Source organism: Mustela nivalis (genome assembly GCF_964662115.1).
Source record: "Mustela nivalis genome assembly, chromosome: 1".
Taxonomy (NCBI): Eukaryota; Metazoa; Chordata; class Mammalia; order Carnivora; family Mustelidae; genus Mustela; species Mustela nivalis.
The window spans coordinates 149,838,084-149,853,290 of record NC_139020.1 but is presented as its reverse complement, the minus strand read 5'-3'; the positions used below and the strand labels follow the sequence as shown (position 1 = coordinate 149,853,290).

At 45.0% G+C, this 15,207-nt stretch overlaps 1 protein-coding gene across 2 annotated transcripts in view; it reads right to left on the bottom strand.

Annotated features, from left to right (window-relative positions):
• UBP1 (upstream binding protein 1) overlaps window positions 1–15,207 on the bottom strand; it is a 58,773-nt gene that overhangs the window by 3,530 nt on the left and 40,036 nt on the right. For both annotated transcript variants that reach the window (XM_082726036.1, XM_082726035.1), the window contains 7 exons: window positions 12,190–12,293; window positions 10,026–10,080; window positions 9,664–9,757; window positions 5,941–6,031; window positions 5,310–5,425; window positions 3,068–3,210; window positions 2,093–2,144 (listed from right to left, as the gene is read on the bottom strand). In XM_082726036.1, the coding sequence (XP_082582162.1) occupies window positions 2,093–2,144; window positions 3,068–3,210; window positions 5,310–5,425; window positions 5,941–6,031; window positions 9,664–9,757; window positions 10,026–10,080; window positions 12,190–12,293 (655 nt within the window). The remainder of the gene's footprint in view (window positions 1–2,092; window positions 2,145–3,067; window positions 3,211–5,309; window positions 5,426–5,940; window positions 6,032–9,663; window positions 9,758–10,025; window positions 10,081–12,189; window positions 12,294–15,207) is intronic.

The window sequence follows — 15,207 nt, the reverse complement described above, 5'->3', positions numbered from 1 at the left end:
TAGTACAGGCATTCATCACAGAACAAAAATGTTTTCGTGAGGACAGGAGTCTGAATAACATGCTGCGATTGGAGGGGATGTGCTAAGATGTCTGACATTAGCAACATCCACTGCTTTCTTAGAACACAATTATATGATTACAGTAAGACTTTCCTTTTTTAGACCATTTGAGTTGTGGAAAGTAAAAGCTGTATTGCTTTGACGAAAAAATTCTGAGCAGAAGAGCGCTAAGCACAAGAGGCTATGACAGTGAAAGAGGGAGTGAGCCAGCTCAGGTGAAGCTACTGTGCCTACCGGAACAGTGTGCCTACGGAATGGCAAACACAAGATGCCATGCACACGTGAAGCCGACCAGGCGCTGCTGTTTTGGACTCCATCCTTCGAGAGGGACTCCTGGGAAAGGGGGACACAGCGCCTTGCTCTCTGAGGTGCAGCTTTTGTGTTAGGCCTGGATTTGGCTCTTAACCCACTGGATTTTAAAACGTCTCCTCATATGAAAATTTTGCATTTAAAAATCCCTCCATTAGCCCTCTGAGCCCCATCCGGGCCCTCCTTCAGTATTTTTTCCCTAAATATCTGCAATGCCTTCCATGGCTTAGAGTCACTGTGGATGTACTAAAGGCTTCCAAATTCCATCTCAAGTCCAGGCCTTTCCTGCCCACTCCAGATGGGAATAATTAACTGCCAACCTGGCCTTTCCAAGCACATATAAAATGGAACTCTTGACTGTGTCTCCCCCAACCAGTCCTGCTTCTCTACTAGGTACACCATCTGCCCACTGGCTCTTAACAAGAGTTACCCCCACAGTGCCACTCAACTGTGGAGCCCAGCAGGACCTGCCCATAAATGTGTCAGACACCAGTGACCTCTCCTGCCTCCAGCTTTCCTCCAATTCCCATCTGCTTTCACAGAGTCTTAAGAATGGAAGAAAAGAGCACCTGGGTGGCTCAGTTGGTTAAGCCACTGCCTTCGCTTGGGTCATGATCCCGGAGACCCAGGATCAAGTCCCACATTAGGCTCCCAGCTCTGCGGGGAGTCTGCTTCTCCCTCTGACCTTCTCCCCTCTCTTGCTCTCTCTCAAACAAGTAAAACTTCAAAATCTTAAAAAAAAAAAAAAAAAAAAAAAGTGGAAGAAAAAACCTCATCCCATTCCTCCTTTGTTGAAACAACTTCACTGACGTCTCCAATGCATTTCAAATAAAATCTCAGCTACCCTCATGCCCAGGTCCTGCACACCAGACCACAGCTCGTACTCTGACTCTTGCTCTATGTGCCCCGCATACTGTGTGGCAACAACATGGCCTTTGCTTGGCCCTGCACAGCAGCCTGGCGCTTTCCTGTGCACACTGCCTTACACCACCTTGGGGTGTTCCTCAGGTGGGCATCTCCCCTAACTCTTCAAGTCTCAGCATTATAACACTTCCTCAGAGAGGCTTTGCCCATCCCCTCCAAGTCCCCCCTACCCAGCAGCCCCTTAAACACAAGCACCTCCCACTTACCCACTCCTCCAAGGTACTTAAAAGATTTTGTAATTGCATGGATCTGGTGGCTAATTCTGGTTTGCTTTCCCTACCAGGAGTTCCATGGAGTGTTTTGTTAAAGACCTTTCTAGTGGCGCCTGGGTGGCTCAGTGGGTTAAGCCACTGCCTTCGGCTCGGGTCATGATCTCAGGGTCCTGGGATCGAGTCCCGCATCGGGCTCTCTGCTCAGCAGGGAGCCTGCTTCCTCCTCTCTCTCTCTCTCTGCCTGCCTCTATGCCTACTTGTGATCTCTCTGTCAAATTAAAAAAAAAAAAAAAACTTAAAAAAAAAAAAGACCTTTCTAGCACCAAAAGCTGTCTGACACAAGGTACTCAAGAAAATGGTGGCTGAATTCAGTACTTTTTCCCAATAATCTGGGACTGACTCCCCTTTCCTTATTTGTTAGTTTCTATTACAACCACTAGAAATATTCTCTTGATTCATTTTTCAAACTCTTAAAACTAGTAAGCCAGCATTTTCAAAAGTAAGCACACAAGGTGACTACTGATTACAAGCACACACCATCTTTCATGATTTCAGCATTCCAAGACACATGCACTCATGCAAAGTACCTTTTACTGTGAAGAATAAAAAACAACTCTCATCTTGAAAGTTCTGAACCATCTAGAAAGATAAAGCAGATAACAATTAAGATCCAACTGTTTTTTTCCTGAGCTGATCAGAAAAGAGTAGAATTAGCAGTTCCAGGAAAATGTCATCATCTATATGCTGTTGCACAAATACAGAACTCAGCTGTCAAAACAGTAACTCATGAAGGCAGCATGAGGTGGTAAACATTCGCACCTGCTACACTGGCAGGGCCTCAGGCTGACCAGGCGTGCCCACGTCTGGTCCCTGAGATAGCACCACAACCCACCTGACCCACTGGGAGCTTTCCTGGCCAGGTCCTGTAACAACTCTTAACAAAGAGTCACAGCGTTAGTGGTCTATTATTACCTGTTTGTTGCTGAACACTGGGAGAACCTTAACATTTTTAAAAATCAATCATCAGGGACACCTCAGTGGCTCAGTCAGTTAAGCACCTGCCTTCAGCTCAGGTCATGATCCCAGGGCCCTCGGATCGAGCCCCCATCAGGCTCCCTGCTCAGTGGGGACTCTGCTTCTCCTTCGCCTTCTGTTCCCTGCCACCATTTGGGCTTTCTCTCTCTCAAATAAAAAAAATATATATACATGTATATATATTTTTAAATAAAGATCAATCATCCAATAGTGGACAAAAGGAAAACACTTCTGACATAAAATGGGCCAAAGCCATGCTACCCCCGAAGTTCCCAGTGAGTGTCTAAGGGAGGGTAGGGGAGCAGAGGGGCCAAAGCCACAGATCTGGGTTTATATTCCTTGTATCACCAGGATATCTGAAACTCCTGGTTTTAGATTCTTACAAATTTGACACCAGCTCTTTAAAATGGATTCTCCGGAGTACTTTCATAAAGGGATCACAGAATTTTTCCATAGTTCTTCAGTGATAAAGAGAAAGGATATGCCAGTGTGGAAGGGAACAGCGATGGCATGCAAGTTCATATTACCTGATCGCTAACAAGAATGTGAATACCGGTGGGCCCCTGTCTGTAGACCTGGTTAATCTGGTGGAAAGGAATATTAAACACCAATGCAAGTTTTCGAGCAACTTCTGAAGCAACCATTTCTTCCAAGTAGATTGCATGATAAACTGAAATAAAAAATAAGAGTAGCTTTTTAGCAGTAATTGTTGATCTGTTTTCCACCTCATCTCTAAGACCACCACTTTCAAAGTATTAAAAATATATATATATATAAATTAAAAACAGGAACTAGTATTTCTTTCCTCCCTTACCCCCTACTGAAATAATAATGAGTAAGGTCACAGGTACAATTTAATAAATGTTAACAGTAATATCTGTACAAAAGGATTTGAAGTTTTCATTTTTCTTAAAAAACAAAAAGGAATTAACTGCAAATGGGCACTGGGGACTTTATGGAGTAATGGGACTAAAACCTGATGGTGGTAGTGACTGCAAAACTCTCAATTTACTAAAATATCCTTAACTGGACACTTACAATGGAAGGATTTTATGGTAAATTACAGCTGAAGAAAACAGTTTTCAAATTATCATGTGTGTCTAGCAATATATAAAAAACCTCTGTCACTGTTGATTCAGTAATCCTACTACTGGAAATTTATCCGAAGGAATCCCCCAGAGAATGAAACATGGTACAGAAGACAACCACATAAAAAGCTAAGGATGTGAACCGTGATGCCTGCTGCTGCGTCCTCCAGAGGCCTGTGTTTCTGGAACATTTCACTTAGCAGCAGCTGTCATCTGCTGCCAAGTGCATCTGCAGTGAGCACGGCTCTTACAGGTCCTGCTCAGTCATGGACTCAAGCCAGCCAGTGAGCAGATCATCACGCTAGAACTCTCCAGCACCTTCCCCAAACAAGAGGGTTTCTCGTGTGCTTACAGTAACGGAAACCTCTGCTAATTACACATTATGGAAAGCTTCGAATGTGGAACTATAGTCAAGGGGAGACAGAGCTGATCTAGAGCAGAGTCCCCGAACTAAAGCCTGTGTAAGCCCAGGGCTGCCCTCACTTGTTCTTTTCCAACAGAACTGTATCAGAATGTGGCTGCACCCATCACTTTGTCTGGTGGGAAAGAGCCTCCAGAGTCCACAAGGTCAAGGCATTCCCTACTTGGCCTCTTAAGGAAGTCTGCTGGAAATGCCCCTGCCCTAGGGGTAAGCTGGCCAACATTTCCTACATTCCTCCACAAACACCTTCCCAAGTCCAACAGGCCTGACCACATAGACATAAATGATACACAAGATCCTGATACCTGGAGAGCTCCTTTAGAATCTTATCCTTTCAGATTAACTTTATCATCTTCAGTCTTCAAACTCACAGCTTTTAAAGTCAAAATGACACCAAGTGGAAAAGCTCCCAAGAGACTTTGTGATTTTTCAAACGCAAAGTGACACTTGTAGGTCTACCCGATTTCCTCTGTGAATTCCATAACATACTTCTTTCTGGAGAGTTCTGAGCGTGTTGCCCTTATTTTGCTTAAGAATAAGGGCAGAGGGGAGGTACCCAACCTTACAGGTGAGAAAACACATCCTTTAAAAGCTTAGCTACTTTTGTTTTTGAGGGCCATATTTAGAGGAGAGAAGGGCCAAGGTGTGTCTGCGCCCTCAGCCAGCACTCCATCTGTCTGCTGAGACTCAGGATGGAGAATTGCCTGGAGTGTGAGAACGGTGTTCCAAGGACGTGGTGCCGCTCAGCACACAGCTCAGAGCACTGGTTGGCTGTCTGTTGGAGACAAGTCCACACACTGAGTGCTAGGACACATGTGAATCTCTGCACGTGTGATATTTTAAGGTTTTTCCCCAGTCAGTAAAATGGGGGCAGGGGAGAGAAAGAAAAAAAAAGAAAAGAAAAACCCTCCTGCTTTCTTGCCAAGCTACCAGTCATCATTTCAGTAAATCTGAGATTTAACGGGGGACGAAAAGCCAGCAAAACTCCAAAAGGCATTCAAGCTGGTCTTTCACTTACTGGCACTTTCCGGCACATAAAGCCAAATACAAAGGAGACTCAGAGAGTGGTGGAAAGAGCAGAGAAAGGCAGCTAGCTCCCCCTTTCCCGAGGCCTTGGCCCCAGCACCACTGCCCCTCCTGCTGTCCGCAGTCCCACCCCGGCAGCTCAGCGGTCCTTCCAAGCCCCGCTCGGGACCTTCCTGCTTCTGCCTCCGTGACAGAAAGGGTGCGATGGGAAGCTGTGATGCCCTCAGGACCCACCATAGGGTGTCCCACTGCCACTGTCGCCTCCGCCGCCAGCCGGCTGCTGGCCCTGCAGCGGTGAGCTGCTCGGCTGCTCCTGGCAGACATAGATGGTCAGGCGGGGCCTAACCGACCTGCAATCAGAAGACGCCCCACATGAGCGGATGGGAGAAAAGCCACAGCGGGTACAAAAGACCACTACAGGACTCGAAGTTCTATCTCCTTACGAGAACTTTACGGTATCATTTCTTTACACAAAATAAATGACTAATAAAAATATAAAAACACACACCTCACACCAACTATCACAGGTGGTCTAATCTGATGATCCAGACTCTAAACCACTGAGCTGGTGTGTCAGATACTGGTAAATTTAAGTTTCAAGATTAAGTCAGCGATTTAAAGTTAGTAAGATTCGATTGAATGGTCTTCAAGAAATCAGTACTGCGCGTGTGCATTTCTACAGTCTTACAGTCTACCTCTGCCCTCATCAGTGCCTGCCCTGAGGGTGCACACAGAACAGTCTCCTCCCGAGCACGAGGCCCGACACCCCACAGCGCCCATGCCGGAAAGCATCCCACCAGAGCTCCCCACAAAAAAGTCTGTCCTCATCACAAGCCAACAGTTCCTTTTAAACGCTGTATTTTACCTGGACTTCAGGGAATTATAGAGCCGAATTCCATCGGCTGCACCACAAATTTGTACTAGATCCTCCTTTGTCAGTTTTAATAAGTCGGCACCTGGAGAACAGCAAAAAGAGCTTCTTTTCAGAGATGGAAAAACAACAGCACGACTAGTTACAGCATCAGTCTTCACACGGTGAACTGTCCCTCAGAACCATCACAGTCTCCTGTGTGTACACTCACAGACACAAACACAAGAGCATACACACACTCCCTATCCCACAGAGAAAATAAATAAATAAATAAATACATTGCTGGCGTTTCCATGTCCTGAATCAAGGAGGAGCGCAGAAGCCCAGATGCAGGTCAATCGGACAGATGAATGGGGCCTACAGGGCTGTCTGTTCCCAGTACACGACTTCACCACCCACCTTGTTTTGGCTGGCTGCTGGTTTTGTGGATAAGCAGGATTCTGACCCCTGATAATTAACCTTGAGGTCACAATAATAAGGTTTTATTTTATAAAAAGAGGAAATGGAAGTCTAGAGTTTTGGGGACCTGCCCAAGTTGGCTCCCTCTGAGTGATACTGCAACTTCCAAACATTCTGCAACATTACTTTCACAGAAGCCAGTTTTAAAATGAAAGCAAAAACATGGCACAGACTCACACATTACACTTACGATTTCCCCAAATCACTGCTAAGTGTAAATAACATAGCATCTAGGATCTGCTTCAAAATAGATTAGAAAAGTGGGATGGAAAAGAGTAGAGAGCAAAACCAACCAAAGGCTGGGATGGTTACATGGAAGTTCATCCTCTCCTACTTTATGTTTGTGTCCACAATCTGTTTTTTATTAACATTCAAGGTGTAGTTTATTGCTATAATTAAGATACCCTCTGGGATTAAGGCATGACTTCCATGCAATAAATACCCGCTTAGGTATGTAACAAGGTCACGGGGTTATCTATTTTTGAAGGCTTGAAGGTGAGAGCCTGATAACTTCCTACCTTGTAAAAGAAATAAAGACCACAGAAGCCCACCTCCAGGAGACACAAACACTAAAGGAGTCGTTTTCCAGAGCCAGGGAAGCAAAGACTGGCTATCTCCTCACTCTCTGCGGAGTCCCACAGCTGTGGCCAGAGATGTGTGTGTGAATCTCAACTCGCACAAAGAACTGGACACTCGTGTGCACAGCCTTTTCTCAAGATGAATGGCCACAGGCTCTGAGCCAGCAGCTTCCTGCTTCTCCTCCCCATTCTGTTAGCTGGGCAGCTCCTGTGTAAGGGAAATGCAGGAGGCCAAGCCGAGGGAACGATGCTCACAGCAAAAAGAGCTGAAACTTCTCCAGACAGAAACCTGTATTCACGAAACAGGACCTCCCTTGGTTCCCACTGCCAGAGCTTTTTGTATGTACTCTGCTCTTCAAGTCTTTCCTATGAGGGTTCAAGATCCATCTTCCCCAGGGATGCCTGGGTGGCTCAGTTGGTTAAGCAGCTAGCTGCCTTCGGCTCAGGTCATGATCCCAGCGTCCTGGGGTCGAGTCCCACTTTGGGCTCCTTGCTCTGCAGGGAGCCTGCTTCTCCCTCTGCCTCTGCCTGCCACTCTGTCTGCCTGTGCTTGCTCTAACTCTCTGACAAATAAATAAATAAAATCTTTAAAAGAAAAAAAAAAAAAAAGATCATTCCCAATGAAATTTTTAAATTTCCAATTTTTCACAAAGATATAGTAATATAAAAATATGGCTACAAGCTAGCAAGACTTTCATCCATTACTTTAATTTTAAAGGACAAAGGGCACCTGGGTGGTTAAGCGACTATCTTCAGCTTGGGTCATGGTCCTGGAGTTCCAGAATCGAGTCTCACATCAGGCTCCCTGCTCATCAGGGAGTCTGCTTCTCCCTCTGACCTTTCCCCTCTCATGCTCTCTCTCTCAAATAAATAAATAAATCTTCAAGAGACAAAGAACTACACAGGGAATGACTACTTGTAGAACAACAATAAACGGCTGACAGAAGAGGAAATCATGTTCTTTGTGCAATCAAGCTCTCCCCTAGGCCAGGTGTGTGCACATAGTTCTGTCCCTTCAAAGCCTTGCACTGCCCTGCCCTGGCCCCACAGCACCGCGGGCAAGGCAAGGTCTCTACCAGTTTACTGTGGCCCAGCAACTCTCAGCAGGTGTGTAGCCAGGAAAAGGGTCTCAGGGCCAAACACACTTGGGAAATGCTGCCCCTGCCCCACATAGTCTATCACTATCTCTCCAAACAGGTTTCCTAGAGCACCACCTGGAGAAGCTCCACTTGGTTCCTTTTAAAATTCCATCAACAGGGGTGCCTGAGTGGCTCAGTCAGTTAAGCGTTTGACTCTTTGTTTCGACTGAGGTCCTGATCTCATAGGTCATGTGATCGAACCCTGTGTCAGGCTCCACACTCAGAGGGAGCCTGCTTAGATATTCTCTGCCTCTGCTCCTTCCCCGACTTGTGCTCTCTCTGTCTCTCCCTCATATAAATAAATAGAATCTTAAAAACAAACAAACAGGGTTCCTGGGTGGTTCAGTGGGTTAAGCCTCTGCCTTCAGCTCAGGTCATGGTCTCAGGGTCCTGGGATTAAGGCCCGCATCTGGCGCTCTGCTCAGGAGGGAGCCTGCTTTCCCCTCTCTCTCTGCCTGCCTCTCTGCCTACTTGTGATAACCAATAAATAAATAAATAAAATCTTTAAAAAACAAACCAAACAAACCCAAACAAACAAAAAAATACCAAAAAAACCCACCTACATACTCCCTTAGCTAACACTGCAAGAAAAAACTTGAACTTAAGTACACAGAAACCATATCCGAGTAGATTAATACCACACACTACTACATAGCAATAAAGAGGAACTACTGATATACATAATCACTTGGATGGACTCAAGGGCATTATCATGCTGAGCAGAGAAAAAGTCAGTCTCATAAGGTCACATATTCTGTGATTCCATGTATATAATAATAGTCTTGAAATAATAAAGTCCAAGAGACAAACCAGATTAAGGGCTGCCAGGGTGTAGGTATGGTGGGGGAGGGGGAGGGAAGCCTAAGGGAAATCCTTGTGGTGATGTCATAATTCTGTATCTTAACTTTGGTAGTGGTTATACGAGTCCATATGTTGATAAAATGACACAGACCTATATACACATGTTGCACCAATGTCTATTTCCTAGTTATTGTTGTTTTTTTTTTATCTCCCTTGCTTCTTTTTTTTTTAAAAAAACATTTTATTTATTTATTTGACAGAGATCACAAGTAGGCAGAGAGGCAGGCAGAGAGAGAGAGAGGAGGAAGCAGGCTCCCTGCTGAGCAGAGAGCCCAATGCAGGGCTCGATCCCAGGACCCTGGGATCATGACCTGGGCCAAAGGCAGAGGCTTAACCCAGGCGCCCCTCCTAGTTTTGCTATCATACTATGATTACATAAGAAATTGAGTGAAGGGTTCACAGAACATCTCTATCTTTGCAAAAGACAATAAGGCAAAATTACTTCAAAATGAAGTTAATAAAATGAGAGAAACTGGATAGAACTGTATACACCTATACAAAGATGAAGGTACCTGAAACTAGTGAACTGGGAGACTACTGATGTCAGCTTCCTAACACAAGAGGTGAAACTGGTATGACTCCATCATAACTTCAAAAAATTTTTAAATCAAGGTTAATAAAAGTACAGAAACAAGCACAAAACACACATGTACACAAACATACACAAACACAAAACATACCTGAAAAATTGGAAAACAGTCTTGTGTAGGAAGAGAATCTGTTTTTGAGCAGCCATTGTTGGGTTTCCTGGATCGTGGCTGAAGGCTGAAGTTGCTATTAACAAGGAAAATGAACACAAACAGAAACTATTCAAACTTAATAAAAAACCCAAGTCACTGGCAAGTTATTAACATTTAAACAAAACAAGAAATACTCCAAGTTTAAAGCAAAAAAAACCCAAACAAAACCAAAAAACAAACCCACTCAAGAGGAGGACAGGTCTGATTACTCAGAGGCCCAAATGATGCCTCAAGCCCCTGTAAGAGCCTCAAAAATGCAGGCCCCTTAGAGCATCGGACAGCTTCAGGATGAGGACACTTACTTCACTGGAGGCCTGTGAAACTCCATCTCCCTGATGGTTTGGGGAAGAAGAATTGCTGGGGAGAAGAGAAGGAAGGAGAGGAGAATTATTATACACACACACACACACACACACACACACTTAAAACCAAGACATTAAAGGCTATTAAACTGGGTCAGTGTAACATAATACTGTAGGACAGAGCGTGTAGATCTGTGATTGAGAATGCTGGCACCACTGGTCAGGCAGTGAGTATGAGGAAAGTAACAGGAGGCTGTTCAGCAAGCACCTCATCCTCCTCTTCTCTAGCAGTTCCAAGTAAGAACTTCAAGTTTTAGGAAACAAAAGGATTCCAATTATTTCAGGGGTGCCAGGAAAATGAAGGAAACTCATTCATTTTAGTAAGAAAATTATATGAGAAATCAAGATAGAGTTAAAAGTAACTGCAAAATACACACACACGTACACTCACACACTTAATAAAATAAGGAGGTCCAAGAAATAGTCCTAAATAAAAATGGAAAATGATCATCTGTTTAATTAATACATTTACCCATGATTAATGAAGGGGAAATTCAGGGAAGCAAAAGGAACAAAGGCGTGCCACTCTCCTTGAGTTTTTAAGATCAAACAAAAATGAAGACAACTCCACAGGGAGTGTGGCGCCTTCCTGGTCCTGGGCTCAGACTCCTTTCTTAGCACCTGTACTTCAGTTATGTAAGTTATGATGCTGACGTGACTCTCCCTATCGGCCTACACAGACACGGAAGGTGTGTGTCACCCGGAGAGCACAGCTCCTGGCCAGCACAGGGCAAAGCTGCTCCCAGAAGCTGTGTGCTCAGCCAGCAGTGCAGGAGCCCAGAGCCCGCCTCTGAAGTCATGACCTCTGCCCAAGACCACTCGGCCTGTGCTGTAAGACAAGAATGGCCCCCACATGGGGACATGCCAGTCCCTGGGCTCTCCAACGTAGAGTCCAAGAGTGTGTTCCTCCTCGTAAAGCACAAAGATCTACAAGATGAGCTGCCTGCTGCTCTACTCATCTTCACAGGAAAAAACATGTTTTTTGTGTTCTTATCAGACTCTGTTACAGACAGGATATTTGTGTTCCCTCAAAATGCATACACTGACCATCCTCACACACACCCCTGCCCTCTCGCCCCGCATGACAGTGAGGAGGCGGCGCCCCAGGGAGGGACCAGGAAGGCAAGATCAAAAGGGCATCTGCTCCACTGCGTGAGAACCCAGGTGGCACGGGCAACCTGGAGGGCCCTCACCAGAACCACCCAGACCTCACACTTCCAGTTCCACAACTGCAACAAACAAGTTTCTGTTGTCTCTAAGGCCCTGGTCTGGTGTTCTGTCATAGTAGCCACAGCTGACAAAGACAGACCTGTTGGTATGGCCAGAGTGTAAGAAAAAGAACCTTTCCCTCCCGATCTTGTGTATTTTTCCCTTCCCAGTGAGAAACCTCCCAACAACAGGGCACTTCTGATCTGACCTGCTCGGGATCAGCTCTTCAGCAGAGCCCCAGGAAGGCAAGCCCACTCCCACCTCCGGCACCACGTGGCACCTACAGGACCCATGTGACAGCATCCCGACTGCCCCCACCCAGAGCCCACAGGGTTTACAGATGCCAATCATAGCCAGAGAATAAAACAGAACAAGTCCACCATCCCCAATTCTAAAACCACAGTAAAGTTTTAGAAATTGAAAGTCTTTCCTGTAAGTTTAAAGACTTACCATAATAAAGAAAGAAGTAAATAGTCTGTGTAACGTGAGGCAGAAAAAGCAGAGCAGGAACAGCTCTCTGATATGGTGCGCACTGAAGACAGATGTACTTTATATTAAATGCAATCTGAACCCATCCGAGTCACAGTTTCACCTTAATAACTCACTGTCCACTATCCACGAACTCCATTCATGTTCTTTTTCTCTCACAAAGAATGTACCTTGAAAATGCCTCCTTTTCTACCATTCCTACAGCTGTGAATGTATGAGGCATGAAGGGCGAAGAGCAAAAAGGCTGGCAGGCAAAGAAAAGACAATTTTCCTCTCAAGCTGAGGTGGCTAGCTCCCATGACTATAAACCTCAGATATAAAAAAGAGGATGCTGAGAAGTGAGAGAGAGGGCAGTGAAGGAGCACAGTGTGGCCAGGCCCAGGCGAGCGACGGCACGAAGCGGTACCTGTCGGGGATGCTGCAAGTGCCCTGCTGTGGGGACGTGAAGGCGGGCGCTGTGGAAGGGCTGCTATTCACGTAGGCTGTGGGGGTATCGGGCCATGGAGAACACTAAGGATAGAAACAAAAATAAATTAATGAGATGCTTTTAGAAGTGTACGGAAAAATATTTTCGTAAGTCACTCTCTAGTCTGGCCAAATGCAAGGTTATAAAACACAAGACACCTGACACTCATCAAGCAACCTCCCTGAAACATCAGATTTATTACTTCTGTGTGGCTTTACTTGCCACCCGCGACTACACACTGCTTAATCTCAGGGAAGACCTGAAGTGATGACAGCAGCAAAATGTATGCAGGCATTTTTAACGTACACTTCTGTACAGCTGGCTTCTAAGAACTTTCACTCCCCACTTTATCAGTTCTGTAGCAGGTACCTATCAAAGTTTAGAACAGCAGAAGCAAGAATGGATTCACAAGCAGCATCTGACACCTATGGTGACCAGGACAGTGGCTCTGTCCCCCTAGCACTCCTTTGCCCGCTAACCCAGAGCAGCCTAGCCAGTACCCCCTTGCTTTCTTTGGAATCCTCTAAGATTAATAATCCCCAAGCAAATAAGACAGGCCGGGCATCAACACACATCAACATGTACCATGCTGCCCATGTCTCTCTCTCTACATGTTTACTCTTTACAGTTTCTGAAAGATGCACGGTGAACTAGGGTATTTTTCAACCCCATGTACCATTCTGACCAAAGATAGAGCAAAGATACAAAGACGCATTGATTATTACAATCAGGAGAGGTGAAAAAGCTAAAGTCAAAAGCATGCTGAGCGGGCTGAGCAAGCCAGGGCAGCCAAGGATGAGCCTTCAAACCTGAGCTATGTACAGAGCGAGTCCATCTCACTCCCGGATATTCCCTCTAGAATGAGTCTGTGTTAGGACATCCTCGGTTTCAAGGCCCCCTTCAGAATCACTGTGCTCCCATTTTACACAAAATAGTCGTCATACCTCACCATGGACAGGAGATAGAAAACCCTCCCCCAAACCAAGCAAAAGACCATTCAAAGACACTAGGATAAATTTTAAAAGTACGTGATCTAAAACAACTCTTCCAGTGGCACCAGGGTGGCTCAGTCAGTTAAGCGTCTGCCTTTGGCTCAGGTCAAGATCCCAGAGTCCTGGGATCAAGTCCCCACACTGGGCTCTGTGTTCAGTAGGGAGTCTGCTTCTCCCTCTGACCCCCTCCCCTCTCACGTTCTCACTCACTCACTGAAATAAATAAAATCTTTGAAATAAATAAATAAATTCTAAAAATGTAAATTCTTCTGTATGTCAGGCAGTTTTCAAATCCTTGTCTTCAAAAACTGAAGGAGACCTGGTGTCAGCTGACACGTACTGAAATAATCTACCAGTTCATACAAAAATAGGTCACTGGGATTTTGTGCAGATAATTCAACAGGAATTTCAAGACTTGAATGACACCGATAAAAGAAAAATAAGCACATCTAAATGAAGTTTCTCTTATCTATTAAAAAAATCTAGGGGCGCCTGGGTGGCTCAGTGGGTTAAGCCGCTGCCTTCGGCTCAGGTCATGATCTCAGGGTCCTGGGATCGAGTCCCACATCGGGCTCTCTGCTCAGCAGGGAGCCTGCTTCCTCCTCTCTCTCTGCCTACCTCTCTGCCTGCTTGTGATCTCTGTCTGTCAAATAAATAAAATCTTAAAAAAAAAAAAAATCTAGAATTTGATTGCATTCTATCCTGTCTCATTCTTCATGACATATTTCCAATAACATTTCTATTTTTATAATTAAACAGCTGTTCATCAAAATGTGTATGATTTGTTGTTTTGATAAACTGGTACCAGTCATAAGTAGTTTTCAATTTCTTGGGCAGCCTGGGTAGCTCAGTCTATAGAGCATGTGGCTCTTAATCTCGCGGTCATGAGTTCAAGCCTCACAATGATCTACCTAAAAAAAAAAAAAAACTGCTCAACTGACAGGCTTTATGGTCAAAGGAAATTATAAATCTCAGTTTCTGTAAGTCTGTCATAAAGAAGTAACCAGGGTGGGGCACCTGGGTGGCTCAGTGGGTTAAGCCTCTGCCTTCAGCTTAGATCATGATCTCAGGGTCCTGGGATTGAGCCCCGCATCAGGCTCTCTGCTCAGCAGGGAGCCTGCTTCCCTCTCTCTCTCTCTGCCTGCCTCTATGCCTACTTGTGATCTCTGTCAAATAAATAAAATCTTTAAAAAAAAAAAAAAAAGGTAACCAGGGTGATAAAACATTAAGATTTTTAGGCAGGGACACCTTGGTGGTTCAGTCAGTTGTGCATCTGACTCTTGGTTTCAGCTCAGGTCATGATCTCAGGGTTGTGAGATTGAGCCCCTTGTCAAGCTCAGTACCTCAGGAAGTCTGATTCTCTCCCTCTCCCCCCCCTTTGCCCCCTTACGCTTCCCCCTGCTCACTGCATGTGCTCTCTAATAAATCAATCAATCTTTAAAAAAAGATTTTCAGGGGCGCCTGGTGGCTCAGTTGTTAAGTGCCTGCCTTCGGCTCAGGTCCTGATCCCAGGGTCCTAGGATCGAGCCCCGCAGGGACTCAGCAGGAAGCCCGTTTCTCCCTCTACAACTCTCCCCTCTTGTGTTCCCTCTCTCGATGCTACCTCTCTGTCAAATAAACAAATAAATCTTTAAAAAAGTAAAAAAGTAAAGATTTTCAGGCATAAAAGTACATCATATTGGATGAAATTATTTATGGGGAGTGGAAGAGAAAAGAGATCATGAAGGAAGAGCGGGATAAAATTTCAGACTTAACTAAAGAGCTTCATCATGAGCTATTTAAATGAATGATAATGGGTGTCAAATTGCTATGAATACACTTCCAAAAGTAGTATAGCAGTTTTATCTTAAATTATAATACAAATATTCATGATGCCAGAAAACTGTCTTCTTTGCAACTGTTTAGATTTATGATGAAAATTTTCACGTCAACCTGAAAACGTGCAAGGGAGTACATACTTTTCCAA